Genomic DNA, 27872 nt, shown 5'->3' with positions numbered 1-27872 from the left:
TCGCTGTGTAAAGGTATACCTGGCCCCTGGCTGCACTGGTTCCTTGCCAGCTGAGTGGGCGAGAGCTGAACAGCACCACGCCTCGGGGCGTCCCCACCTCCCGCTGGTGGCGAGCTGCCACCCCCTGCACCGCACGCAGCCCTGCTGCCTCCTTCCTCCGTCTCGTGGGGTAGCATTTGCCTTCAGCAGCTCGTCCAGCACTTAAGGAGCAGCACGTCAGCACACGAGGAGCTTGTACTTTCAGTCGCCGTCCTTTTCTCACCAAGCGTGGCAGGGAGACCTCGCTCCTACGGGCTGAACGCACCAAGAAAGAGGTGGCAACCCAAGAGCAGGGATCAGAAACATGCACACCAGGACTAAGCAGGGAAATGCAATACCCCACAGCGTTCCCCAAAGGCTCTTGGTGCTTGTGTTAGTCCTCTTGTGAAGGTCTGGAGCTGTAGCAGGAAAATTTGTCACCGTTATTCCTGTTCAGAGGCTCTGGTAACATGAAGTGTTGTGTGGCGATGTGACCGCTTACAAGAGATGCTGTTCCTCCTATTCAAACCTCAGCAAAAAAATGCTCATCTAAGCCAGTGACATCCTGTAGGTCTTTGCAAGGTTTCACTGCGTGTAAAGGCATTGGGGAGGCAGGGCTTTGTTCAGAAAAATAGCACCTGCTTAGAGAAACATCAGCTAAGGACCTTTGTGCACACAACGACAATCCCAGGTGAAGGCTAGGCCTGAAAGGCACGCAGAAACGCTCTGTTTCCAACAGAACCGTGTTCTTTACTCCTGAGGTTTTGTCTGCAGTTTGCCTTCCCAGCAGTGGGTCTGCAGCAAAGCCGCCGAGAGCTGGAGGGCCACGCGCCTGCTGAACCTCTCCCAGCAGAGGAGAGATGCTGCAGAAGCAGGACCCGAAGAGAGAGCAGCACGGGGAAGAGAGCGCCCTGACAGAGCAAGAGCTGGGCACTGTGGGCAGAGGTAACCTGGGAGCTCAGGACTGGTATTAAAGAAAAAAATTAGCGGATTGCAAAGCTATTTTAGTTAAGTATTTCATTGCCAGGAGGCTTTTGGACTGGGCTGGAGGCCTATACTCAAGGAGAAACTCAAACACCAAGGCTAGTTTTTATCTGAGAGCACTTCTTATGCCGCAGCACCAGCACGGACAGTTGTGACCAGCATCTCCTTCTGCACAGTGCAATAAACAGCCAAGCATGGATGGGTGACGTGCCGCTTCCATGGCAGGGTATCCCAGCTCACCAAGAGCACTGTTTTCCCAAAATAACGGGTTAGCCATGCTTTACAGCAACACCTTCTATAGCAGGTTTAGGTAACATCTTCAAAACTGCTGCTGAACCAGCAAAAAGAAAAAAAAGTCAGCCCTGACTTGCAGCAAAATGTCAGTGTGTAGATTTGACAGCAGTTCTTCCCTTTCAGCCCAGTGCAAGCAGAATTGCCCAAGCTCTACAAAGGCCTTTGGGAATCTTGTAGAAAGCAGGTAAACAGGAAAAAAAAAACTGTAACAGGTTTGTACTGCCGTGGAAAGTCACACATCATCCCAAAGGAAAAAAGCGTCTTCTGGTCTTCAATGTGAGCGTGTGGCAGGCAGGGAGCACTCCTGCCCCGCGCAGACTTGTGCTGCCTGGTGGAGGAGCATGTCCCCAAGTCGCCTGTTGTCACAGGGGCTGCAGGTGTGCATGACCATTCCAGCTTTTACTTTTTTTCTTAAAAAATAAAGACTGACTGGTTTGTATTGTCATCCTCAGTCCACCCTGCATGGGCTGGAAAACCAACGTTTGCCTGGTTTCAGACCCTAACACAAGGAGTGCAAGAAAACACTTTGGTCTCCTTCCTGCCCCATCTATCCCTCAGGCTGCCTAGAGGAGGGAGGCTGCAGCTGCTTGTGCAAATCCAACCAAGCATCCCATCAAAGCCAAAAATGCATGTGTAGCAGAAAGAAAAAAAAAAAAAAAAGCTATCCAACAGGATCAGGGACAAAACTCCATGGCAGTTTTCTCTACCAGAATGCTGTGCGAGGAGCCACATGCCCAGCAGAGAGGGAACGTGGCGTTGTCCCAGACTCCGAAACTCAGAGAGCTCTTCCAACTGCTGCTGGACATTAGTGCCTCTGGATGGGAGGACGGGAACTGTTCAGGAAAACGAAAGACTGAAGGAGGCAACTCATCTTCCACTTCTGAGCTGGTTACCCCATTGTATCCAAACGTTGCCAGGAACCCCCTCCTGCAGCAAACCCAAACTCACACACACAGAGCCTGAGCGAGGACACTAAGCCAGCGAAACCGGTTAAAGCACTGCGAGTGCTGTGCTGAGCATTACCTGGGAGAGAGGAACGAGGAGCTGTTAAAGCTGCTTTCCCCGTTACACAAGCTGTCCGAGAACAAATCTGCTTCATTCCCTTCTCCATAATCCTCGAAGTGCTCCTCTCCGCTAATGACCGTAACGATGGAGTGGCTGAGGTCCGAGCCCAGGGGCAGGTCGTGCGGATGGGATCTGTGGGGACAGACAAAAATGTTACGGGGTGACCACTGCAGCAGCCTTTCCGATTGCACGCCACGCATCTGCTTCCCAAGTCGCGTCTCCTGTTTCGGTAAACCCGGCCACTTCTGCCTCACTGTGCCTTGAACAGGGCCGAAGGAGCAGCCCAGGCACCCCCAGGAAGTTTGCAGCATGTTTTTTTCACAGCTAACCATTGTTTTTTCATGCAAGCTCTCCCGGCAGCTGCATGGCAGCTTCTGGGATCGCCAGACACGCGGGACAAACCCCGAGGCCGGTGGCCAGCCCTGGCACAGCACAGGTGCAACCAAACGCATGGCAGAGACAAAGCCCGGTGTGTCCCGAGCCTGTGCTGAACATGCTCTGAGTTTCACGGCCAGCCTGCACGCCAGGCTCATGCACGCTCCATGCTGCATAATCCTCCCGAGAGCCCGGTGTGGGGTTCGGTGCTGCAGCCCCCGGTGACACAAACCCCGGGGGTTTAGGGGCGGCTGCCGAACCCAGCACCAAGAGGCCTCCCGGCAAGGCAAGGGACCTTAACTCAGCCCCTGCAGGGAGGACGCTGCACGCACTTGTGGCAATTTGTAGGGCTTTTTTAATGTTTGTAACATCGGATCCAGAGGGCTGTGCTGCACCCAGCCGAAACACGGCCAGCACGGGCCCGGGGATGTCCGTCGCTTCGGAGGGGATGCTGCTCGATACAGGAGTCATCACTTCTGGAAGTATCTTTGCATACGGGCAGTGCTACATACATGCAGCCCACCACAGCAGTATGCACCAGCAAGCTGGAATTTCCTGCCCAGGACCACAGAGGTTTTAAAGAGAAGTTTGGGGGAAAACGTGGAGGGGATTTCTGAGAACCAAGCCCGAAAGCAGCCCGCATGTCTGCGCCCCACAGGGATGTGCTCTGGGGGGACTAGCACCGCTCACCTCCCTAAAATTCAACGCTAAAGAAAGGGGAAAAAAGCTTGATTATAAAAACAGGTATTTCAGGCTAGACCCCCATATCTTCATCCACTTGGAGGGGGAAAACAGACATAGGGAACATTGAATATATCATTGTACCAAGTCAAAAAAAAACAATTACTGATAGGCCATTTATGACAGAAGTCTGCGACAATGAAGGATTTGCCCTTATCCTGCTGATAAAAACATGTCACCCCTCCAGCCAGAACAGCAGCAGATCTCCCTTTAGCCACAGACAAGCCCAGCCCAGCTGGCGAGCCTCTGCTCGCCTTCCTCGTGCCCTTGCGGAGCACCGCAGCTCCTGCAGCGGGGGGTGGCAGGAGCCCACTCCCCCACCAGGGGGTCGGATGTGGCACCCAGCACACCCAGACAGCATCAGAAACCGCTCCAGGAATAGAAAGTAGAGGGGATTTTTTTTATTTTTATTATAACTTTTTAACTCACAAGCAAAAGCCAAGCCCAGCTCTCTAAGCAGGGGCTGTGGTCTGACAAGCACCTTGCAGCAGATCTGATCAGGCACCTGGGAGCCCTCAGCCAGGGCTGCCTCAGGCACTAGCACGGGGAGTTGGTGCACACCTACAGGATCCACCGCAGCAGTTTCAAGATCCAGAGCCCAGCCAATCTTTACCACACACAACCCCTAAATAACCACTCAAACCGTCTCACGCGTGTTGAGCTTGAACAGCCACTGGAAAGCAGGGCTGGATCAAAACTCTGCTCTGGCTGGATTGCACTTACTGACTGCTCCTGGAAGAGCTCAGGGCACCGCAGGCATACAACTTCTGTCCTGCTGCGGGTCTGATGGCACCAAAACCAGCCCTCAGCAGCCTGGGATCAGATTCCCAAGTTTTCAGCCTCAAGCCTTCCAGTATTTAAACCAGAAGTCCAAAAAATTCCAATACACTTTTGCCTTGAACCTTTGGGTACCTGGAGTGTGCCCACACCTAAGACACCTGGCAATAGACACCACTTGCTTGAACAGAGCACCCAGAGGACACCTGAGGTTAGGGAAACCTCAACAACAACCTAATCTTAAAAAATCCCTAAGCACCGCGTTTTGTACCTACAGGCAGGTGAATCCAAGGCACGGCAGTTTCCCAAGAGGACGAGAGCGCACGCAGGCTGCCATGGCCCCTCCAGGGACACGCTGCTCGCGGCCAGGGGCTCAGAAACCGCTTACATCCCGGTATAAGTGCCGCTCGGGCGAGGAGCGCGTGGCCGGCTAATCCCCTTTCTCCTCTGATCCGCAGCACCTCTGCCAGCCAGCACCCTTTCGGCCCCAGCGCCCAGCAGCACCGCCTGCTCGCGTGTCCCCAGATGTGCTTTTGGGGTGGGAGGGAAGCCCCAGGGAGCCCGCTGCTTTCTAAAAGCAAAGGGAGCTGTGAGTACTCGCCACAGCACCGAGCCTGGATGTCACACTTTTGGCCAAAAAAACCCACAGGTGTTAGCAGACCTCAAGTGACAGCAGCTCCAGAAGTTTCAGTGCAGACCAGCACTTTGGGCTGCTGATAACAAAGTTATTCTCTCCCCTCCTGCCCTCCCAGCATCCTGGTTTCACCCCCAAAACAACTTTCCCTGCAAAACCTAGGAAGCGAGGGGGCCCGGGAGCAGTTTCGCCAGCAGCGGTTCAGACGGGGAAGCAGCTCCCAGTTCACTCTCCTGTGCTCGCGGCACAAGTTTCAAACTAGTTATTACAGGAGGTGGCTGCACATCAAAGGGCACGCGCGTGTTTAGGAAAAACAAGAGTACAGCGAGTTCCCCTCCTGACTTGAAAATTACACGTTACGTTTCTGGCTTCAGCGATAGATTAAAAACTGCAGGTATTTCAGGTGTTCGGAGAACTTATTTTAGAAGTTAAAGATGCTAATGAGGGTACAGAAGTTCTCCCAAGGCAAGCAAAGATTAGCTCAAAGAGATTGCCAGGCCACGCTCCAAAACAGCCTACACATGGCACAGCCTCATTATTATTCTTAAAGAAGAGCTATTTCGGTCTCGGTGAAGTGGCAAACACTATGAACGAGCCAACCGGTTTTAGCAAGGCAGACTCAACCCCCTCGATTAAATCCTCGGGCTGCATCTCCCCCAGTCCCTGTCCCTTCCTGGTCTGCCACCCCTCCTGCCCCACGGCCCCCCGCCACTGACCCATGCTCCGGCTCCTCGATGGGGTCGGTGAACTCCGAGTGCACGGTGGAATCGATGGCGCTGTCCGTCTCCACCTCGTCGTGCATCTCGTGGTGCACCAGCGTGCTGGTGTCCTCATCCGTGAAGGTTTCGCACTCGCTGTAGGTGCTCTCCGAGCCCATGTACGCGCTGTCGGTCACCTCATTTGCCTGTTACAAGACACAAGAGGGAAAGAGCCGCCCCGTAAGGTGCTAAAGCCATGCAGTTGCACTGCAGAGCCGGACAAAGCCCGTACGGGACAGCAATTCTCCGGCACGAGCCATACGCCATGCTCAGGAGCTCTGCCTTGCCGAGCCACCCCGTGCCTTGGCTGTTGGGACTCTGAGAGAGATTTCGTATGGGTTTATGGAGTCCCAGAGGGATTACCTACTGCTCCCTCAGCAGTTCCATCACCGCTCCTTTCACTCACCCCACTGGTACAAAGACACGTTACCAGTTTGAATTCTCCACAAGGAACCACCATTCAAAACCACCAGTCAGCCCTCAGAGCACTTTTTCCACCCCGCTGGTAATACGAAGGCACCTTCCGTCCCTCAACAGAAAACTCAGCTGCCTCATAAACCTTTACTACAGCCTCTGGTTTGCAAGGCCTGCGCCACCAGTCTGCATCTTCAGGACATGCTTTTTTGGGACTGCACCTTGAATGCTTTGCGCCACCTCTCCGTTACCTGCAGCGAGCCAGCAGGCTCCGGGGAAGGCGCAGCGCTTGGTTTTCAGGAGCCCACACCACGAGCACAAAGGGCTGGGTTTTCCCAGCCCCGGCACGAGGGCAGGCTGCTCCTCCCCAAGCACGGGCGGCGCTGAGCCCCCCGCACCCGCGTGTGCGGAGCGGAGCCGTGGGGCCACGAGGGAACACCTCGCGAGAACAGTGAGGGCCGGTGGCCCAGCGCTTCTGGGATTTCCCCAGGTGGTTTCAGAACAAATTAACTCAGTTGCGCCTCTGGGCCCTCAGTGCTGGGATCTGTCAGTGGGGGCACGGAGCTCCAGCTGGCCCCCTGTCACCAGAGGTGACCTCCGGAGGGAAGCAGGCTGATGGAAGCCCGTCGGCCACCCGGCTGGATCAGAGCTGCTCTGCTGCTGGCGGCTTCCCCCTGCGGCACGGCAGCAGGGCAAAGCAGCAGCATGTTGGAGGCAGGCACTAATGCCCAAGCAAACTCCTCTTCCTGCACCAGAGAGGCGCACACGGCACCAACCAGGGCTTTTTGCAAACGCGTCCAAGCAAATGGCATCTTTTGGGTGGTCCTTTGGGGACCCAGGAGTTGGACTCAATGAGCCTCGTGGGCCCCTTCCAACTCGGATATTCCGTGATTCTGTGACATTTCTCAGAGCCCCGCACCACAGAAGGCCAGCAGCTGGGCAGACACCACGCAGACATACCAGGATAAAAGAAATTTGCGCTCGAGCCGCCCGCTCCACGCCGGCCGGGCTGGGTGCGCAGCGGGGCGAGCGAGCCCTGCTCAGCCCTGCAGGAGAGCGGCACCGGTTGGTGCCAGCTCAGCACAGGCAGACAGACAGACGGCCTCTCGCGGCCACCACCCCCAGGTTAAACACGATGGAAAACTTTACAGAACTGGAGTCCAAAGTCGCCACCCGCGGAAGACGGGGCCAGCCCGGCAAACTCCACCAGACGGCAGAGGCTGCTGCAGCGAGCGCCGTCACCAACAGGGGAGGCAGTGGCTTCACCTGCCTCCCACATGAAAACAAAAGCAGTTTGCAGCATATGCCAAGTTTAGGACAGGTCAGGCTTTGGCATGTGGGACAATGCTGGGTTGTGACACTGTTTGGGGGGACAAAAGCCATCCCCAGCTCACACCGCCCGCCTGCAGGAGCACCGATGCTTCATGCGGCTCTGCTGTGCGCGGGGCGATGGGAACCCAAGGCAGCCGAGAGGGCCCGAGGGAGGAGAGCAGCCACCAGCATCTGCACAGTTACCTGCCTGCTTCAAAGGGCTGCTTTTTGCCTGCTTGAAACAGATTTAAAGCCAAATTGGACATAACTTTGCTTGCGGGCTCCAAAGTAAACTCTTGTTTTTAAAAAAATAAAAATAAACAAAAGAACAAAAACCTTCCTACTGGAAAGGTTTAAATTCAGGCATACATTCAAGTGTATTCAAGAACAAAATAAAGACAACTATTGCAAAACAAACAAACAAAAAACATGGAAACAAAACAAACCCCCCAACCCACACGCTGATTAAAAACCCACCCTCTGGAGGTTACAGTCGCTGGCCTCCCAACACAAAGCGCAACAGGGAGCCCAACAGCTCAGCACATCAGAACATCCCAATGCCCTTAAATCAAATGATTTCTCTATCAAATTGCTTCAAAAATCTTATCGACGGGAAAAAATGGTGCAGACTGGCCGATGAGGGGGCAGCCCTGAGGGAGCCAGAGGTAGCCACCAGAACAGCACAGACCCCATCCTCCTCCAGCCACACCGCGGATGTGCAGCAATTTTGTTCTTTAAAAGATGACCTGGAAGACCATCTGCAAACATTCCCTGTATTTAGCAAAGGAGAAGAATGTGTTTTTCCCTGCCACATCCCACGTGGCGTGCATACAGAAACCAGAAGAGACCAGGACAGAAGTCGCTGCGGCTTCGATCACACGCGGCCAGGCAGGGGCAAAGCGAGGGCCGCGGTCCAGGAGCACCTCGAGAAACAACCAGAGCGGTCCTGGACCATCCTGCGCTTGTTCCACAGCCCTGCTGTGCACTGTCACCACTCACAGGGCCAAAAGAAACGAGCCTGAAGTTCGTTTTTATCTTACTAAAGCAATTTTAGGAGAGTACAGACTGCTACCTCGCTCCTGCGTTTTCCTGGAAATAGTGGGTTTTCAAAGGATATTTTAGAAAACAGAAGTAATATTATTTTTTCTTACAGATTAAAAAACAAACAGACAAAAAAAAACCCCACTACCTGTACTCTATGCTTAAAGACTAAATCTTTAAGGAGGGGAGAATTGCCAGTTTGTGGGTGTCCCTTGGCCAGCTGCGCTGGGTACCACAAACCACGCGACAGAAGAGACGTCCCCATTTCTGCCAAACTCACGATGCCCTGCAGCTCCCTCCAACACGGCCTATAGGTAATGGCAGTATGTTAGCATGCTAGACCTCGATTATTCTCTTTTAATGCTTTTTCAATTTCAAATGCAAGAGCCTTATTAAAGTTAAACCCATGCGGTCAATGAGTTATGAGACAGGTGAAACTTTAAACAAAGTTCTCCTCCTGAGCACGAGCGTGGAGAACTTTGCTTTATATTTCATCACAGATTAAATAACTAAACCTCAAGAAAAGACGCCAGAAGGAGATAGGCAAACAAGCAGACTAGGGGAAGATATTACAGAATGCTTGATAAAGCGAAGCAAAGCAAAACCAAAACCCTATGCCCTGGGCAAAGGTGCAGCCGCAGATCTCAAAGCTCTTTTTATGGCCTCGTGAACAGCTGATTTGTATGCTGACCCTTTAATTCCCACTGCCACATACCTCTCTCCTCCAGCCAAGCTTGCTTTTCTGATCACAGGCAGAAAGTAGGCATTAAACACCAAAAATCACAACACAGCAGGTCAGGCAATGCCCACTTGGCTAACACATCTGTGGGGCGGCAAGCGCCCTCGGCATGAACATCCCCACTGCACGCTCAGAACAGCCCGGTGCCACCAGCCCCAGCCCATTTTCATTTTTAATCAAATAAAACACCCCCTGAGATGCTTCAGGCAAACCTTAAAATCAGGACACCCCGCCCCAGCCTGAACTGAAACCACGGCTTGACCGCGGTTCGTGCCCTGGCGTGGTGGCCGGCGGCCTGACGCCCACGCGAGGCTCAAGCCCCGTCTGCGGCCATTTTGTTAGAGGAAAGGAGACTGCAGCGAGTCACCCGCACGGGACGAGTGTTAAGGGACCATAAAGCCCTGTCATCACTGACGTGCCCGGTCTGGTAGCCAACAAAGATGGTATGGGGAAGGCAGCTCGAGAGAGGCCCGAGGCGATGAGATGCGGCCACCGCCCCCAGAGCCAGCGCCAGGCTGCAGCCGGCCGCAGGGACGGGCCCTGCCACACCGCGGAGGCCACCACCGAAGCCACATGCGAGCCGGCAAGGCCGGGCATGCAAAGCTTCCTGCTTCTGTGCCGACTTCAGGGCGCCTGCCAGCTTTGCAGGGCGTTTTGCTGGCTGGAGGATCGGGCTCAGGAGGGCTCCGGGGCTGGCAGCCCCTGTGAGGAGCTTTACAAGGCAGGGAGCGGAGCGGCGGCACGCGCTCAGGTGTGCTTCTGTGCTTCCAAGCAGGTCTGTTGGGAAAAAGCACAGCACACCCCAGGCTCGAGGGAGCATTTGTTTGGCTTCTCTGATCCGTGATGGACAATTTCACCCGAGGTACAAGCGAAGCCCATGAGTGGGGCGGCAGCCGGTCCCTGCCGGCAGCCTCACCATCCTGCAGCACCGCTGGGCCTTGGCCACGGCGACTGGGAAGCTCGGGGGGAGAGGAAAAGGAAAAACAACTCTGTTTTCCCAGCAAGAGTGAGCATATTTGTGATTCACGCCAGCTCTGAGGGACAGGCGGGGGAGAGGGATGGGTGGCACACAGCACCCTCCAAGGACACCCCGTGCTGCTCCCATCCTGTGGCCCTGGCCTCTGAGCTGATAACACCACTCTGTCCAGAGCCACAGACCTGGGGTCAGGGGAAGAAGACCACCAAAAAGAGCCCCCAGTTGCTTGGTGCTGTGTCCTGCCCCGCAGGGGTGGCCCGGCCGGTGGCAGTGAGCCCAGCCCAGCTCGTGGTGCTGGGGACAGGCACCTGCCCAGTCACACGACGTGCTTAAATTGGCTTTACACTGATGTAAAGGGGAGAGAGGAGGCAAGTTGTGCTGGCAGTCCACCCTGAAACGCCCCATGTCAGTTCAGCCCCGTGCACTGGCCCCAGGCCAGCAGGAACCTGTCACCCACCAAATAACCCCACACCGGGGACCGTCACCAGCAGCAAGGCACCAACCACTCAGCCACAGTATCTGCCTCTTCCTGCTTATTTGGGCAATACCCATTTTTCAGAGAAGCCAGAGGGTCCTCACTGAGCTCAGGGCAGAGACAATGACCCACCTGGCCTGGCACAGCCCCAAATTCAAGTTGACCCAAGCGCCAGCAGAAAGCAGGTCCAGGGCCACCTGAAAAGCTGCCTGCAAGGTTTTGAGGCTCCTGCACTCAACGCCAGCTCTCAGGCTGGGCAAGAGAAAACCCATCAGGAAAAGAACAAACAAACAAACAAAATTACAAGACCTGGCACATCCTCCGTGCCCGGAAAGCCCGCAGCCGCCATCCTTCCCGGCCCAGCTCCCCGGTCAGACCGCAGTTACTCAGACACAGCCTGCCCCTTCCTGGCGATGCCGGGGCTCGGAGCAGTCCCCAGGACGGAAATCTGCCTCCTCCAGGACCCCAGCTCCCTCCTTATTTCGTGCTAGCGCACAAAACTCACCTGCGGACACATTGCCTCTTTGCCCACGTCGAATCCAGCTCCTGCTGGGGAGGAGGTGGGAAGCAAAGTCCCGGAAAGGCTCGGCGCGAGGTTCACCAACGGAGTGCAGGTCGCGGAACAGAGTGCCTTTTGTTCCTGACCTTCCAGCCCCCGCGATAACAATATGTGAGCTAATGCACACTCCCCTGCCGTGTGACTGCAGCCATCTGAGCTACGTGAATACCAAAATAAAAGCACGCCCCACGCGACGGCCAGCCCCGCTCCAGGTGCATGTGCTTTCTTTCTATGTAAACGTATCTCCAATTAAGGTTAATTTCGAGGAGGGCCATTCTTGCTACAGAGGCTTCCCAGGCTTATCTCATCTTTCCTGGTGTTTCTGGTGAATATTTAAACATTGAATAACCATCTCCTTCCTTATAATAACAAATAGAAAAGTAAATAACGCCCGCCTTGCTCACTCCAGAGACCAGGAGCACTTTGCTGCTGATAAGTGATCACCGCTGCAGTGACTCAGAGAGCAATGCAGGACGGGTGGGTGACTGCCACCCCGAAGGGCTGCTGCTTGCCTCAGCAGGGATACCCAGCTACAAACACACCGCCCCGAGCTCCACGTTGCCCCCACCCAAGCTGCTGCTTCTGCAAACAGCGGAGCCACCGCCACGGTGCGACCCGAGGAAGCGCTTCAGGTCCCTGGGACCCCCCTGTCCCCAAGGCAGCTGCCGGCATAGGGACAAAGTCCCCGTCCCTTGAACCCGGAGGTTTGGGCTGTTCTGTGTATATCTGCACCTGGGATCCCAACGGGGCCTTATTTCTCCATCTCTTCATTTTAGCTGCCTCTCCAAGTCCTTTTCCTGCAGACTGTTCCCTGAGCCAGCACCTGGGGACAGGAACATCTCAGCCGCACGCTGCCCAGATGCCGCTCCCTGATGGGCTGGGGACTGAACCCCTTCACGACGCACCTGGAGCTTGCCCCCTCCGTCACTGCAGCAATACCCTGACCGAGGAGAGCACCAACACAAGCTTCTTCAGCCAAACGTCCACAAGAGGTACAATGGTGCCAGGCCTGCAGGACCCGACTCTTCTATGGGACCCGCACGCAGCTCCTAACGCACAGAACAAGGAGCTCAGCCCATCCTGGTTCGCTGGCCTGCTCCAGATCAGGAGCACAGCTCACCATTTCTAGCACAGTTTATCTGACAAGTCCCCCAAACCTCCACCCAAAGGTCCTACCTCTCCCCCCGCTCCAAGCAACGGATCCAAGCTTTGCTGCTGATCAGAAAGTAGCTCCCTGGTGTCTAGCCTAACCCTCCCCACTTCGGCTACACCCTCTCTTGCATTGTGCATGAGATACCAAAAACTCTGCTCCTTCCCTCTACAGAAACTTCCCATAATTGAACTTTGGTCTCCGTCGGTCACGGGAGCCAGCATAAACGAGCATTTCTTCCCATTACCTTCACAAATCACATTTTCTCATTTTCTCTGGGCTATTCTTGCTCTCCTCTGGGACACATCCTTCCTGCAGCACGGTGCCCCAAGCAGGACCTTCTGCTCCGGCAACACCAGCAGGAAGCGTCTTGCTTGATAACCAGGCGACCCTCTGTGCTCAGCGTGAAAGAGGCAGGGATTCCTGGTAACGAGCGCAGCAGCAGCACAGTTATGGTTTAACCCGAGCTCCTGTCCTGGCTCCATCCAGATCTGCCACTTAACTGAGCGGGTCACAGCCCTTTTGCTCCCTTAGCTCCTCTGCTTGTGCTGTGGGACCTCAGGGGCCTTCTAGCACCGCTGTACTGCAAGGCAAGGTTCGTCAGGAGGCACCAAGTGCTGCCAGTTTTCCTTTAGGAACTCTTACTGAGACAGCTTTGCCTCCTGGAGCTGCCTGCTGTGCTCCTGGCCACCCAGGGCCACGAGCTGCAGCCGAGCTCCTGCCTCTCTGGGTCCCACGGCCATGCTCGCGGCTCAAGATAAAGCTTCAAGGTCCTTGTTTTCCAAACTCCTTCCACCTTATCTTGCACAAGGCAAACACTACGACTAGGATCTCTTCCAACCAAGGATATTTCTCACAGTATGCCTGAACTACAGAGTCCTACTCCAGAGACACTCGTGCCCGATTTTCCCACCTCTCATCCCTTACTCTAAGTAGTGCTGAGGTCCGTACAATATATCAATTTCCTTGGTACTTTCAAGCTGCTTCTTACAAAGTTGTCAACAGAGCCAGATTTTGGAGTTTGATCCAGCAGTTTTAGCAATTACCGTGTTTTCTGTGCCTTATCGATGCAGATAACACCAGCTGTTCGCTTGTTTGCTGTGAACACGAGAGCTCTGCACGACCGGAGCTGCCTTTGCTGCTGCTTCGTGGAGCAGGGAGGCTCCGCGTGCTCCCTTAGGGGACGGACGGACGAGCAGACAGAAACCTGCATCAACCGCGTTTCACGCTCCTGCAGTTCCAGCCACCCAAGAGATTCTGGGTGCAGCAGCTCTTTATGGCCGAAGCAACGCTAACTCCAGCAACTGACTTGAAGAGGGTTTGGTGATCCTCTTCTGTTCGGACATGACGAGTTTTTGGGCCAGCCCCGTGCAGGGGAGCCCGCAGAGGCCGGTCCTACCAGACAGGGGAAAGGCACTGGTAGGAAAAGGGAAAGCCTGAGCTGAGCTGCCACGTCCTGCAAATGCTGCCTGAGGTCCGCAGACAGCTCCGTGCTTTTTCGGAAGGGAAACAACTCCTAGGGCAGCCTGCAGTAAGGAAGGAGTGCTCAGAAAGTCCACAGGGCTTCCAGGAGGAGAGAGGCACAACCACCCCCACGTGCCCACGGCGAGGCACAAGCCAAGAGGAGCGGTGGCCGATGTGCCCGTGACCCGCTCTTGCAGGCTGTGATTCAGCTTCAGCTCCTGCACCACCACCGCGCAGTTCGAGTCGTACCAGCCTTCAATCCCCAGGCAGCCAGAGAAATTCAGCAATGTGGATTTAAATTGCCTCCCTCTGATTTTTACACCCTTCCAGAAGCATTCAATTCAATTACTCCACATGAAAAGAAATTCCAGCTTCAACAGATGCAACAGTTTGCAGCAACCCCCAGCGCGCGCCGTGCCTGCAGACGGGGGGGCTGGGATAGCCAGGGGCATCCCCCTCCCACAACTAGATGTGGGACCCCGAAAAGGACCGTGGGACCCCACTGAGGACTGCAGGGCCCCACCGAGGACTGCTTTCCTCCCCAGATCCACTCCAGCTGTGCCATACACGTTGCTCCTGAACGCTTAGCCAAGGGGACAAGCCGGGGGAGAAGGCTTGCAGGGTGCACGTGTCCGGTGAGTGCCGCTGCACGCCTGCTCAGCGCTGCTGTCCTGAGAAAGCACAGCACCCCTCTGGCGGCCGCGATGCATCCTTCCTCGCTGCTACCACGGGGAGCCCCAGCAACTGCCCAGCAGATGGCAACAGCCCTGCACACCGTGCACAGCCCTGCACAGCCCTGCACACCATCACACAGCCCTGCACACCGTACACAGCCCTGCACAGCCCTGCACACCATCACACAGCCCTGCACACCGTGCACAGCCCTGCACAGCCCCGCACACCATCACACAGCCCTGCACACCGTGCACAGCCCTGCACAGCCCTGCACACCATCACACAGCCCTGCACAGCCCCGCACACCATCACACAGCCCTGCACACCGTGCACAGCCCTGCACAGCCCTGCACACCATCACACAGCCCTGCACAGCCCCGCACACCATCACACAGCTCTGCACACCGTGCACAGCCTCACACAGCCTCACAAACCATCACACAGCCCCGCTCCCCCTCTACGCCCCTCACCTTCTGCAGTCTCAGCTGCCCCGTTTTGCACATCTCAAGAAGGGCCTTCCTGCCACCGGGCTGGCCCAAAGCACGAGCTGCCATGGCTGAAATCGGCGTTTGTGTTATTTATCACACTCCTGGCCAGCCTTTACAGAGCACAGCCCTGCAGCGGCTCTGCCTCTCCTCCAACCCACCTAAGGTTACAAATCGCCGTGCCCAGTAACTCTGGCAGCCCACCAAATTTTTGTGGTTTGCTTTCATTTTGGGAGAATCATTCTATTATCGTCTGATGCTGGGAGAGCCAGCCTGCCCGCTCTGCACTGCTCCAGAGGGCTCGGCTGCCCTCAGGAGACGGGGCAGGTCGGGCAGAGGGCTCTGTCCCGGGGCAGGGCACAGCAGGCATCAAAAAAGCTAACTCCAGATTCACCTTTCCCCCCTCGCAGGGCATTGCAAAGGAGCCCCCGTACCTCAGGAGTGAGTCACCAGCACAGCTTGATGCTGCCCAGCCGGCAAGGGAGGTGAGGATAACTCCCACCTCCCAGTTAGTCAGAGCGAAGCTGCACCAGCCCAGCCTGGGGGAAAGCCGGCGAGGACTCGGGTGCCTGGACGGACGGACTCCAAGGTCCTTCTGCACTGCTCGGCAGGGTGGCCAAACCCCTGGGATTATCGTTAGGCGACGTTTCCCTGCCGGAGCAGAGAGCTGCCTACAACCACCACGGTCAGGCAGGGAGGCACTACGGGGGGCTGCCGGCAGGCACGTGGCCCCACGAGGGGATGCTCTCCCTGCTCCGGAGCCGGGCGGGCAGGGGATGAGGTTCCTTCGGCACGCGTGGCAGTGCAGCTAGGGATGGCAGGGAGCCCCTGCAGGCACCACTTGATGAGCAAAACGCCACGTGGCTGCAGGAAGCCAGGCTCCTGCACTTCTGATCCCCTCCGAGCCGCTGTCTCAGCAGAGGTACACGACCAGATATCCTCTCTGGAAACCATTTAACAGAGGGACCGTGTCTGCTGACCGGAGCTGGCAGGGCGCAGCAGGAGCCAGCAGCTCCGTGCTCCCCGTGCATGCTCCTTTGCTCCCGCTGCCTGCCTCTGCGCTGCCCCAGGGCTTATGCTCTGCTCCGACGTGTGCTGACCCTGCTGGGGACTTCCCCTAACTCCAGAAAGACCAAGCCTTACCCAAATACAACATAAAAACACCGCACTCTCCTCCACACCGGTTTTTGCCTACCGCCTCTCACTCTGTCCCTGCCGTCTCTCTCCAAGCTGAGCTGATCACATCAGGGCTGAGTCCCTGTGTGAAGCGGCAAAGCTCAGACCTCGTCTCCTGTAAGAGGCTTTTCTGCCCTTACTCGAAGGTACAAGCGTTGGCTCTCCTCCCTCTGCAGGGCAAACACTTGCTGGAAGTCACCAGTGCTGGTTCCTCGGGGATTTCTGCGGATGTTCAGTGCTCCCCGATGACAAGCGCCAGCAGAGGGGATGAGTCACCAAGAGGAGCAACCTTATCAACAAAGGGAAGGTATTTTCATTTAGACTGCTTAAAGCTCTTGTTTACACTTGTTTGAACAAACATTTAGGAGAGAAGCTCTCTGTCACGGCCTCGGCACTTAGAAGAGCCAACCACTCAAGCCCCTGTGATTCTCCGTGGCTAAGAGGGCCGAAACCCCAGACACCATAACCGTGCCTGCTCTCAGCGCCTGGCGCAGCACACGCAGCACCACTCCTCCAGGTCGCCTTTAGAAGGTCCACTGATGCGACAGAAGGCCAAAAGCTGGCCATGCCCCTAGCCCCGCCACCCTGCCAAAGCAAGAGGGGCTCACCCGTGGCCCAAAAGCCTTCGTGCTGAGGCTGAGAAGGAAGCGGTGGCCTCCAAGAGGCTGTTGAGCTGCCCGGCGGTCCCACGCAGAGGCACATTTTCGAGCCCTACGCTCGCTGTGCACCAGCTTCCCAGGTCTGAAACGGGGACATTCCCATGCAAAATGCTTTTTGGTGGTGCGTGGGGGGAGGTTTGTTCAGAGGAAAGGCAACGCCTTCACTTTCGGAAGGATTTTTTTCCCCCTCCTCTCTTCCAGGTGGATCCAGGCAAGGCGGAACATGTCCCGGGGAAGGCCACTTGCTCTGTTTGCTGTTGTTGCCGTTTGTTCTGTTTGCTGTCTCACCATCGCCAGAGCTCCCTGCTGCAACCAGCCGAGCCCAGCCTGCCGCAGGTCCTGCTGGCAAGCAGCCCTGCCGGGCTCCGACGCACAGCGATGAAAACCCCTCGTTTGCTGCTCCCAGCAGGATGCCCTGCACCGCTCCTCTCACCCTCCCGGACACAGCTCACGCTGCCCAGGGCACGGCTCCGCAGGACAAGTGCAATAAAGTGCACGTTGGGAGCTCAGCGAAATGAGAACAGAAAAACACACGCCCCAAGACACCAATTTATTTTTACACTCGCAACACTGAGCGGTATTTCTCGATCATGTTCTCATTTGCTGAATCTCTACGAAATCCTTGCAGGCTGGAGAGTATTTCGAACCACGTATCCAAGACAACAAGGGTAATTCTTCCCCAGCATATTAAACATAGACACCAACAGAGCTCTGATCTTTTCAAGATTACCCTGATTTCAGTAGAATAATCCATTGCCATCTTTCCGAAAAGACGATTTCAGGATTCATCACCTTTTTCCTCCGGTTCACCTTGTCGTTGCAAGGAATCAGTGGCCCAGGGGCCGAAGCACTCCATCCCGGTGGGGCACGCACCCGGCTTGTTGGTATTCCTGCCCAGAGCAGCCTGCAGCACTGACAGAGCTCATCTGTGTTAAATTAGCCCTTAGAAAACATCTCTGCTCTGAATCGCAGCGCAATCGTCCCATGACGTAGGTCTGAGGAGCAAAAACCAAAGCCCTTGCCTGCCCGCGCACTGCGACTCAGGGCGTCACAGCCTCTAAACTGCTCAGCGCTCAGCTCGGTGGTTAAAAAAAAAAGCAAAGAAAATAAAACACATTTGTGACCTTGTACAACACAGAGGGAGGAATACGAAAACCCACGCCCTGTCCTGCCTTCCTGTCTCCCTTCTCTATCCCGCTATCGCTGATTAGCTATAACTATCCTTAACCCCCAGAAAAAAGAGAGCGCAAAAATTATTTTAGGCCCTTTGCACAAGCCGTAGACGAAGACAACGACAGCAGTTCAGCCTATGGAAAAATAATCTCAGATCCAAGGTGCCCTGGAAAGCCTTCTGGTGGAGGGACGCAGGGTCACGAGCTCTTCAGGCCAAGGGAACAAGTGACCCGCTCTGGGTGGCGGTGTCAGCCCAACGTGCTGAGCCCGGGCAGCCAAATGGCTCAGCAGAAACCGCGCCTGGCCGGGACGCGTGCTGCTGGCACACGGCTGTCGGGCACCAGGTGTCAAAGGGACAGCTCTGAGACATGTCAAGCGATGCACACGTGCTTCTCATGAACAGGGGGAAAGGAAGTTGCCCAGCGCCCCATATATTGTCAGGAAACTCAAACGAATAGTTTCAGCCCTTTATCACGAAGGCCAGGATAACACATTACAGACTACACAAAGCAAGGATGTGCATTTACGTGCAAATCTAAAAGAGCCCTTTCCAAGTCACTATTTCCACGACAAAAACATAAAACCAGGGGTACCGAGATGAGAGTCAAAAACCCACAGAGGAAAGCTTAAAGAAGGACGAGCAGAAGGAAGCCATTCAGTCCCCCCGGGGGACCGAGGACCAGCAGGCCCCTGCTCCGAAGGCACCTGCAGCACCTCCTGCTCCGGGCTGTGGGGCAGAGCAGCAACGAGGATGCTTACAAAGCAAAGCCCCAAACCCCAGAGACAACGAATGGCAGCCTCCCTTCTAGCCGGGGCTACAGGGCCCTCCTGCAGTGTGCTCCTCTGCTAAGGAGTGCAGAAGGGAACGGAGGGATGGGGACCGCAACGTCAGCAAAAGGAAGGAAGTACAGCACGTAAGCATCCTTGATCAACCCCAAGAACAAAGAGGAAATCTACAATTTGTCTTCTGGTCTACCTTCTGCTGGCCGGATAGCACCAAGTGCCCGCTGGGCCTCAGAGGCAGGCTCCCAGCTGGCTTGTCCCAAAAATGGGCTCACGTTCTGCAACGGCAGCAGCTCCAGCAAGGACACAAACGCAACCACAGCAGGCACCCGTCCCGCACCCAGCGCACCGCGCTCTGGCGCTCTGCAAGCTAAGACAGCGCTAGCAACGAGTAGGTTTTCGCCTGGACACCGCCTTTAGGTTAAACAGCACCAAATGCTCTATGCAAACTCTCTGGCCCAGTCACCCACAGCTGAAAGGTTTCGTCCCGACTAAGCGTTAAAATCCCGAGCCGCAGCACAGCGAGCTGCTCCACCCACCGAGCCCGGCGTGCTCAAGCCTCACGCGGCACAAAGCTGCCGTTCACGGGTGTTAGCAGCATTCGTACTTGCCTCAAACGTGACAAAGTCATCAAATTCATCAGGACAGGCCGGGGTTTCCTCCTCGGGGGTATATCCCATATCATACAGCTGGCTGTCAGGATCTGCAGAGGGAAGGAAAAACAGAATCACCAAAAGGAAACCCGCACCCCCGAACGAAGGGCAGCTTTGGGAGACGCGACAGCAGAAGGACAAGAATTTCCTTCCGCACCCGCTGGTGCCTTCGGCTTTCGGAAAGGACGCCTGCCTCCAGGCACCCCACCTCCAGGAAGGGGGGAAGGCAACTCGGGCGGCTGCTCCTGGCAGAGGTCCTACGAGGCCCTTCGCTGCTCCCATGGGGCTAGCGCCTCGATTCGTCCCCACCCCGCCATGGTCTCCGCTTCTTTTCCTAGTTTCTTCCCTATCTCTGTTTCCCGCATCCCCTTCTTCTTCTCCCAGAAGGCTCTAATCCTGCTGTGGGCAGGGAATACATTAGTTCTGTGTGTGACAGCCAACTACCATGGGAACAGCAGAGAAGGCAGGCGGCACCGAAGCTGTTGTCATCTCCTGCTCCTCCCGTGACCAGCCGCATCAGGAGCCATCCTCACAGGAGGACAGGAAAATAGGAGGTTTTCAAGGAGATTTCTTAAAAAATTCACTCCTCCCACCCCCAAACACATCTGCAGCCGAGCGGGTCGGCGTTTCTCCGAGCCCTCGACGGAGGAAGCGCGCACAAATTCCCCGCGCTCCCTCAAGCAACAGCTAATGCCCGATCCAGCGCCTGACCTAGATCACAGCCTGGAAACACCAAATCGAGATCAGACGCTGCGGTCCCAAAATAAATAGCGGGCTCCAAACCACACGCCTCGGAGCCGCGAGCGCTGCGGCACCGGCTTCGTCTGATGTCGACCGACTTGGCCAGGCAAAGGGCGCCGTAATGCCGGCGCTCCCGGGGAGGCTCCGCCATCGCGGAGGCTTTCTGCGCACCGCTGCTGGAGGCAGGGGACGGGAGGAGACTTCTGAGTCCTTCGGGCTGGTGGCTTCCCAGCGGGCTGGCAGCGCGGCCGGATCCCTTCCAGGCTGGGAGGTGCCTACGAGCTGTGCCGCGGCCAGGCAGCGTGGCCACACGGGCAGGAGCGCGCACACAGCCTTCTTGCTGTGGTTGGGCCTCAGCAAGGAGCCCAGGGCCTCCTCCGGGCACGAGGGAGGGCCACGCTCCACCCCGGGGACCTGCACAGCCAGCGCAGAGGCAGGTGGTGAGGGCACGGGGCAGGCACGCCTGCAGCAGCACCCTCCCACCCACACGCACCCTCTTTGGGCTGGCCACCGAATGCAGACACGGCGGGTGCCCGGGAGCCTTCGAGGCGATGGCCACCAGCAGCTCGGGGCTGCCAGAAGCCAGCGCGGGGCCTGACGCGAGCCCCCCAGCCCAGGGCTGGGGCTTTTGGGGCTGGACTGCAAAGCAAAATGAGGAACAAGCCAAATTACTTTTCCAGAAGCCAGGGTACGCCGACTCGCTCTACAGTGAGCGCGCCGCGGGGTGGTGGCCTTAGCAGAAGAAAGGTGCTGGAGTTGGAGTAGGAGTTGGACTTGATGATCCTTATGGGTCCCTTCCAACTCGGGATATTCCATGATTCTATGTGCTCTGGTTTGTGGGGCACGACCTCGCTGTCCCCGCTGCTTTCCCTGCTGACAGCCCCGGGCGAGCGGTGCCACCGGGGGCTGCGCTCCCACCCCGGGGCAGGCAGCACGGGAGGAGGCAACCTCAGGTCGCCTTCTGCTACCTTCACCTGGACAGAGCGCCCCGCAGCCTGAAATCCCGCGTTCCCACTAATTATCCCTGCCTCTGCTCAGACGCGAGAGGCTCCCTGCCGACAGCTCCCCCAGGGCTGGGGACAGGGACCCGCGGGCTGCGAAGCCACGGCAGCACCCGGGAGCAGGACTCACCACGGGGAGCCTCTGCCCGCTCCTGGGACAGCACAACGGCGCTGCTGGAGGACACCCCACCCCACCAGCACCCTGCAGCACCCCCAGAACCACCGAGTGCCCTGCAGTGGGCAGAGCCAGGCACAGGCTGCTCCCTGCTGCTTACCCCGCTACCCATTTTTTCTCCTCCCCCTCAAACTAGACACACGAAAACCTGATTTTGTATAGACACAGACAGAGGTATTTATTCAGCTCTTTCCTTCCTACGGGGCTTGAAAAGGGAGGATTTACAGCCAAGCGAAAGCTTCCAGATCCCCCTGGAAGCAGAGGTATAAAGCGTGGGCAGCCGCGGCACAACCAGCTCCCCGCCCGCGGCCGTCCCCATCGCGGCTCCTGCCCAAAGCGAGCGCTGCTGGAGCCCTTCGGGCGTTTCTCGGCGTAGGGCGAGCAGGAGGCTGGTTGCTCCATCTGTCTGCAGAGCGAGCAGCCTGCAGAGGGGTCTGCGCGCACACAGGGCTCATTTTCACAGCAAGCTCCGTTGCTGAGAGCAAGGAGAAGCCCTTTGAGGGGTCCCCTGACGGTGCCTTGGCTGAGCAGAAGCCATGCCCAGGGGACAGCGCCCCACGTTTCCATCTCCCCCTGCTCCACTAGGAGAGCAAAACCGAACAAAACAAGCAGCACAGGTTGACTTCCCTGCTCGGTTCGTTCCCTCCCCCTCCTAAAAAGCCATATGGTGCTTTGTGTATAGGGCGAGTTGCCATGGAGAGCTTGCCTGCAAGCCTCCCAGCACAATACGCTGCATTAAGCTTCCAAATTCCTGTCCAAAAGAGCCCCAAACCCAAGAGACCTCTGCGGCTCCACCGGCAAGGAGCAGCGACGGCGCGGTGCGGCCCCGTCCTGCACCACACACGGCGAGGCGGGACGGGAGGGAGCACACAGCCCGCGCTCACCCCACTCTCCTCCGGGCCAAATCCCAGCCGATCCCCTGCTCCCCTTCACATCCCCTTCCCCACGCCCCTGGCACCACAAAGCAGACCTTCATCTCTTACACCCAGCCCCCATTTCCCCTGGCATCGCCTCCCTCCCGCGCCGCTCAGCAGCGCAGCCTTCGCCCAGGCCGGTCCCGAGGGCGGTCTGCATCCCTCCCACCCGCATCCCTCCCACCCGGCTGCCCACGACGGCTTCCCCCCCACGTTTCCAGCTCTACCGGTCACCCTTGCTGCTGGTCCTGGTACCTCTGAGCAGAGCCCAAAGGCTCAAAGCTACAAATTAGGCTCCGCGAGACCCTACGGGGAGCTCTGCTGCCCAACAGCCTCCTCACAAAGAGGCTATAAGCTATACGTCATGTCTTTTTCCCAAATTAATTGCGCTAATTTACTTGACCGGAATACTCACGTATCGCTCACACAGTGTGCCCGACACCCGGATAAAGCGTTAGTTAAATTAGTGGGGTAGCACGGTTTTACCAAGATAACGTAGCTGATGGGGAGCATATTATTGCTGTAACCAGTAAAACCGGGGACATTTATTGTACCATCCAGTGAAACTCAGGTGAAATAAATAAATAAAAAAGATGTAATAAGCAGATTAATGCTCCGCAGCACCCCCCTGACACCTCTTCCCACCCCTGCCTTGACGTTTCCCATTGCCTGACCTATGACTGCCCTAACCCGGCTGGAGATCGCCTTGATGCATGACCACAGCTGGGAGACGGGGCTGTGCCTTCATGCAGGCTCCTGGCCTCCTCCAGCCTGCTGTGAGCCCAGCTCAGAGCAGCCAGCCCCAGCGCTTCGTTTTCCCCTACACATTTGACTTTCTGCTCTTCCCAGTGCTGCTCTGCTTCCTGCTGCCTTTGGGCTCTGCATTAAATCCTGCAACTCCCTCTAGCCTTCGGATGTCCTCATTCCTCCCAGCGTTTTAAAAATCTTTGTCCAAACACCCTCGCGCAAAGCATCTGACGTGGAGCATCCCCGAATATATCTGTGCGCTCTCCCACTGACGGGTATTTGCTTTCACCTTTTACAAGGTCCACGAGCCAAGGGCAACCTCTGTCTTGCATCTGTCCCACATCTGGAGCCTCTGCCAGCAGCAGAGACGCAGCCAGGTGGCACAGAGCACGGCGCGCACGTCCAGCAAGCAGGATGGGTCCTGGGCTCTGCGCGGGGCTTGGTGCGCGCTGAGCTCTTGCAGCAGCCGCAGCCGCGCTCTCCGTCGTCTCGGTGCTCTTCGGAAAGGCTCGGAGGTGTAACTATAGCCTGGGCTTTTCAAGAAACGCAGCACAGCGTGGAGCTACAGGAAAAGAAGTCACGGGGCACAGAGGGCTCCTGAAATAGATTCTAAAAACTGCTTTCAAAAGGCAGCGTTTCAGTGAAAAGGCACCTTGAGTGAAGAGCTGTGGGTACAGGAGTGACACGCAGGTCAGAAACAGAGCCAGTTTTATCGACTTCATATAGGAATGACCTAGAAAAACAGAGCCTTTCAGAAGTATTTAAGTCATCTGCCAACACACACCGCACATACTGCTGCAAGCCACAGAGCCACAAACCCGAAGCGATTCCAACAGCCTGGACGACGTGCAGCCAGCAGACCAGACTCAGCCAGCGCGGCGCTAAGGCGAGGGACCTGCACGCACGGCACAGAACAGCCCCCCGAAAGGCAGCCTCAAGTTATGGTCGCCTTACGAGAGGGCAACCGACACAGACTGAGCTCCCTTAGCGGGCACGCTGCTTGAAAACGAGGTGGCAGAAGAGACGCAGCGAGCACTATAAATGACAGGCACAGCAGAGCCAGCGAGGAAGCCACCGTCCGTATTTCCAGCAGCACCTCGGGGCTTTGTGCTCTCAGCACACTTCCAGGCCCCCACGTGCTGTCAGCGGCTGCAGGATGAGGCCAGCCCCAGCCCAGCCGTCCTCCCTTCTGCTTGTCCTAAGCGATGCACGAGCGCGCTCAAAACCTGATGCTCACGTGCAAAATGGTAGCACCGAGCAGAGCCAGAAGCAGCAGAAGCTACCCTGCCCTCCACGTACATCTCCTGTCAGCACCAGGAGCACCACCGAAGGCCAGCAGCCTTTCCCAGGAGAAGCACAGACACCTCCAACCTCATCCCCCCGCGCACCACTGCCCTCCTCCCTGCACGCGACTTCGTCATGAAGCGGCAAATCTGCTTCCCCCGTAGCTGCTCCAGCGCTGAGACAAGGGGCTGGGAGCTCCCACCGAAGGAAGACTCATTTCACAACAAGAGTTACGTGAAGGGAATAACCAAGCGGCACGCTCGGGCCCCCAGGGAAGCAGCATCAGCACTGAGGTTGCTCACACAACCTCACCCCGGCCCCACGCAGCTAACGCGCCTCAGCAGCCCCGCGTCCCTTGGCTATCGCTGCTCGCGCAGCGGGATTTCTCAAACACCCCTTTTGATCCGGCCCTCGGGCTTTGTTTGGACGTACCACCTGAAAACAGAACAGAAAGACTCGACTTCGTGGCATCCAAGCACAGACCCAGGCACCTTCCCTTCACCTCGGGGACCAGCTGCGGCACCGCAGACGGACCTGCGAGAGGAAACCCCACTAACGTGTCTTGGGTTTGGTCTTGAGATTAACCTGCAGGTCCTCATTTTTCATTTTCTGTGCTACTTGAGCCGTTTCAAATGAGCGTTAGCAACACCAGCTCGCATTCCTCGGGACCTGCGGCAGGCCGTCGCTCCGTGACCTACCGGCGGAGAGGGCAGAGACCGAGCCTCCAGCCCAGCAGCAGCCGCCAGGCGAGGAGGCCAGCCTTCCCTCCTGACGTCCTCCGCTTCAGGCACTCCACAGCTTCTGTTTTCAACGCCTCTGTATTTCAGGAAACAAAGCTGGATTTTGCAGCCAACAGCTTTATTCCCCGCTCTGTGGGGAGGGCAAGGCAGGGCCCCTTCTAAAAGGGCGCGCACAAGCGTGCGAATAGCAGACCGGCCTGCTTTGGCCTCCCAGCGCACACAAGGTACGCGCTGCCTGTGGGACACCCAGGCCGGTGTCTCATCAAGGCAGGGGGCAGCGGTGGGGTGGCACCGTCCCACCAGCAGCCGGCTCCAGCCCGAAGAAATCGAGGTAACGCCGCTAAAAGCAGCTCGGTCCTCCCCAGCTCGCCGCTTCCAGGCCTGCGCCTGCCGCCTGCAGGTACTTGGCCACGCTCAAAGCTAAGGATTATAAACGTGGTGCCTCCGAACCTAGGCACTGCTTGCCTGCAGAGGAACCCCCGGCCCAGATGCGAGCACTACGGTGATAACTCCTTCCAGTGCGTGGCTGGCCACAGGCGCCTCCCATGCCAGCCCAGGCTGACCCCAAAAGACACAGAAAGCCACCAGGAAAAGCTCAGTGCAGTTATTTGTAAAATGGGCCAGAAGAACTCACCCTGAATTTGGGGGAAAGCGAGGAAAGAAAAGAGGACGTAGCAGAAACGTTAAACTGGGCCTATGGGGAGAATTCTTCCCAACGTGGCTTTTGCCAGGTGGAAGTGAGGGCTGTGTTGCTAAAGAACATTGTCCACGGGGGTGAGCTGGCCACAGCAGAGCAGCTTGGAGCCCCCAGCCTCCAGAGGCTCCCGAAAGCCACCCGATTAACAGGAAGATGCTCCTTAAGGCTCACCTCCTTCCATGATCCTCCCCCTAAATGCCAACACTGCCAGAAATTCTCTCCCAAGTGAGCCCAACGGCGCGCCAGGTGTTGCTGAAGGAGAGCTGGTTTTTTGTTTGGCTTCTGTAAAAACAGATTGCCAAAAAAAAATAAAAAAAAGTAAGGGAGGAGGGTCCCCTAAGATTGGTGTTTAATCCTTTTTCCATCCTGAGATCCTCCAAGGTGTGGGGCAGCTGGACAGCCCGGCCTTCCTGCGAGCGGGAGCCGACGCAGACAGCCCAGTGACTGAACCACACACCCCGCAACGCCTGCACCAGCAGGGAGCACCAGCACTTTATTCAAAGCTAATTTAATTACCGGGGAGATGAAGTTTTAATAAACCTCATTGGGCCAGTTTCCAAAGGTTTTGGTAACTTTTCATTAGCTGGAAGGGAATCCACCACCGCTACTTGCATCTGAGCGTTCTCTCTGGGGGAAGGCAGGCAGTTTAGCAAGACCCCTGTGTTGGAAGGGCCAGACCTCTTAAATCCAGCGGCGTTACACCTCTCCGGATGGATCCGAGGGGCTGAGAGGTTGCAGACATGATGCTGCCCAGATCCTACGGGCTCACCAGCAGCCTTTTTGGTGGAAGCTGTCACGTTATGCCTGCTGAGGTCTCTATAACTACTCACTGCAGGAATAAAAACTCCATCCAAAACAAAACGGGTTTCAAAGACGAGGAAGCAGAGGAGCAATAGGAGGACTCAAGCCTCGGACCGTGCCGAGCAGGGGGGCGCAGCAGCTCTGCTACACACACACCAGGCTGCAACCCCAGCCCAGGAGGCACGGACAGCTCGGTACGGACAAAGGGACGGAGGGCAAGAAGCGAGGCAGGGCTTGGCCAGAACCCCAGGGGATGTGCTGCCACCCATCCCTCTCCATTCAGGGCACGGGCCTCGGTGTGCCTGCTGCTCACACACCGCAGCCCAGCCCCGCAGCCCTGCAATTAGGACCAGTTTCCCAGCAAAGCCGCATCGCGGGCGCTGCCTGAGAACAAGGGCAGAAAACGCTCAGAAGGAATAAGCCCGCACCACCTCGGTCTGTCAAGGCGTCACACGGGCACGCTCACCACAAGCCTCCAGGCTGTGACAGAGCCAAGCGGTGCTATCCGAGAAGGAAAAGTCCTAGGTAAGTAATTATCCCCTCATTAATGACACCAGATTGACTGGATTCCTAACGAGGAAGGAACGTGTGTGCCCTCTGCTCTGGCTAGCCGGCTCTCCGAGAGGCAGGAGGCCGGGCTGCTCGCCTCCCTGTACCCATGCTCAGGCAGCGTCCCTCCCTGCTCTGCAGCCAGAGCTTTCTGGCGAGGACCGAGGAGACGTCCCTCACCCTCCGGCCTCGAGCAGAGCACCGATAATCCCTCGCTCCTGGGCGTACTCGGGAGCCAACATCCAAACCTGTGAGATGAGGGGACCCAGGAGCAAAGCTGCTGCCACCCCTCCGGAGCCACCAGCCCAGCCTCCTCCTGCTCCCCGGCCACAAGCTGGGCCGGCAGCAGCAGATGTGGAGCAAAACAGCAGGCTCTTTGCACGGAGATGTGAAATCCGATGGAGAAATACAGACGGCAGATGGATAATGAGAAAAGTCTATTTTCTAACAGAAGCAGCTTTTTTTTTTTTATAGTCATCTTCTCCATAGAAGCGAGCACCAAGAACCTCCCCAGGACTCCATCTCCACGTCTCCAGGACTCCAGCGAAACTCCTCTGTTTTCACATTGAGCACCTTCCCAAGCAAACAAGCAGCCCTGCGGCGCTTTCCCTTCTCCTTTGCCAGAGAAAAGTGTTCTTCCTGGCACCAAACTCAGGCCGTCCATCTGCGGTTTTGGGTTATGGGCTGAGGGTTTAAGCAGCAGGCACAAATCTGCTTCACTTCACTCCACCAGGACACGGGGCTGTCCCTGCTAAGCCCCCCCAGTCCCCCCGGGTTGGCTGTGCAAGAAGCGTGGCTGTGCAGCAGCGCTGCCCCTAGCAAGGGGGTGCACGCAGGGGATGCT

General features: G+C 56.8%; 1 protein-coding gene across 3 annotated transcripts in view; it reads right to left on the bottom strand.

Moving 5' to 3' along the window:
- RAB11FIP3 (RAB11 family interacting protein 3) overlaps nt 1–27872 on the bottom strand; it is a 72833-nt gene that overhangs the window by 19132 nt on the left and 25829 nt on the right. For 2 of the 3 annotated variants that reach the window (XM_048059939.2, XM_048059946.2), the window contains exons 3-5: nt 19338–19429; nt 5605–5792; nt 2320–2493 (exon numbers count right to left, since the gene is read on the bottom strand). In XM_048059939.2, the coding sequence (XP_047915896.2) occupies nt 2320–2493; nt 5605–5792; nt 19338–19429 (454 nt within the window). Of the gene's footprint in view, nt 1–2319; nt 2494–5604; nt 5793–11107; nt 11277–19337; nt 19430–27872 lie in introns of those variants that run through there. The other variant, XM_048059952.2, reaches the window with a different exon arrangement.

Source organism: Anser cygnoides, chromosome 15 (assembly GCF_040182565.1).
Source record: "Anser cygnoides isolate HZ-2024a breed goose chromosome 15, Taihu_goose_T2T_genome, whole genome shotgun sequence".
Lineage (NCBI taxonomy): Eukaryota > Metazoa > Chordata > Aves > Anseriformes > Anatidae > Anser > Anser cygnoides.
This window is presented reverse-complemented; position numbering and strand designations above follow the sequence as displayed.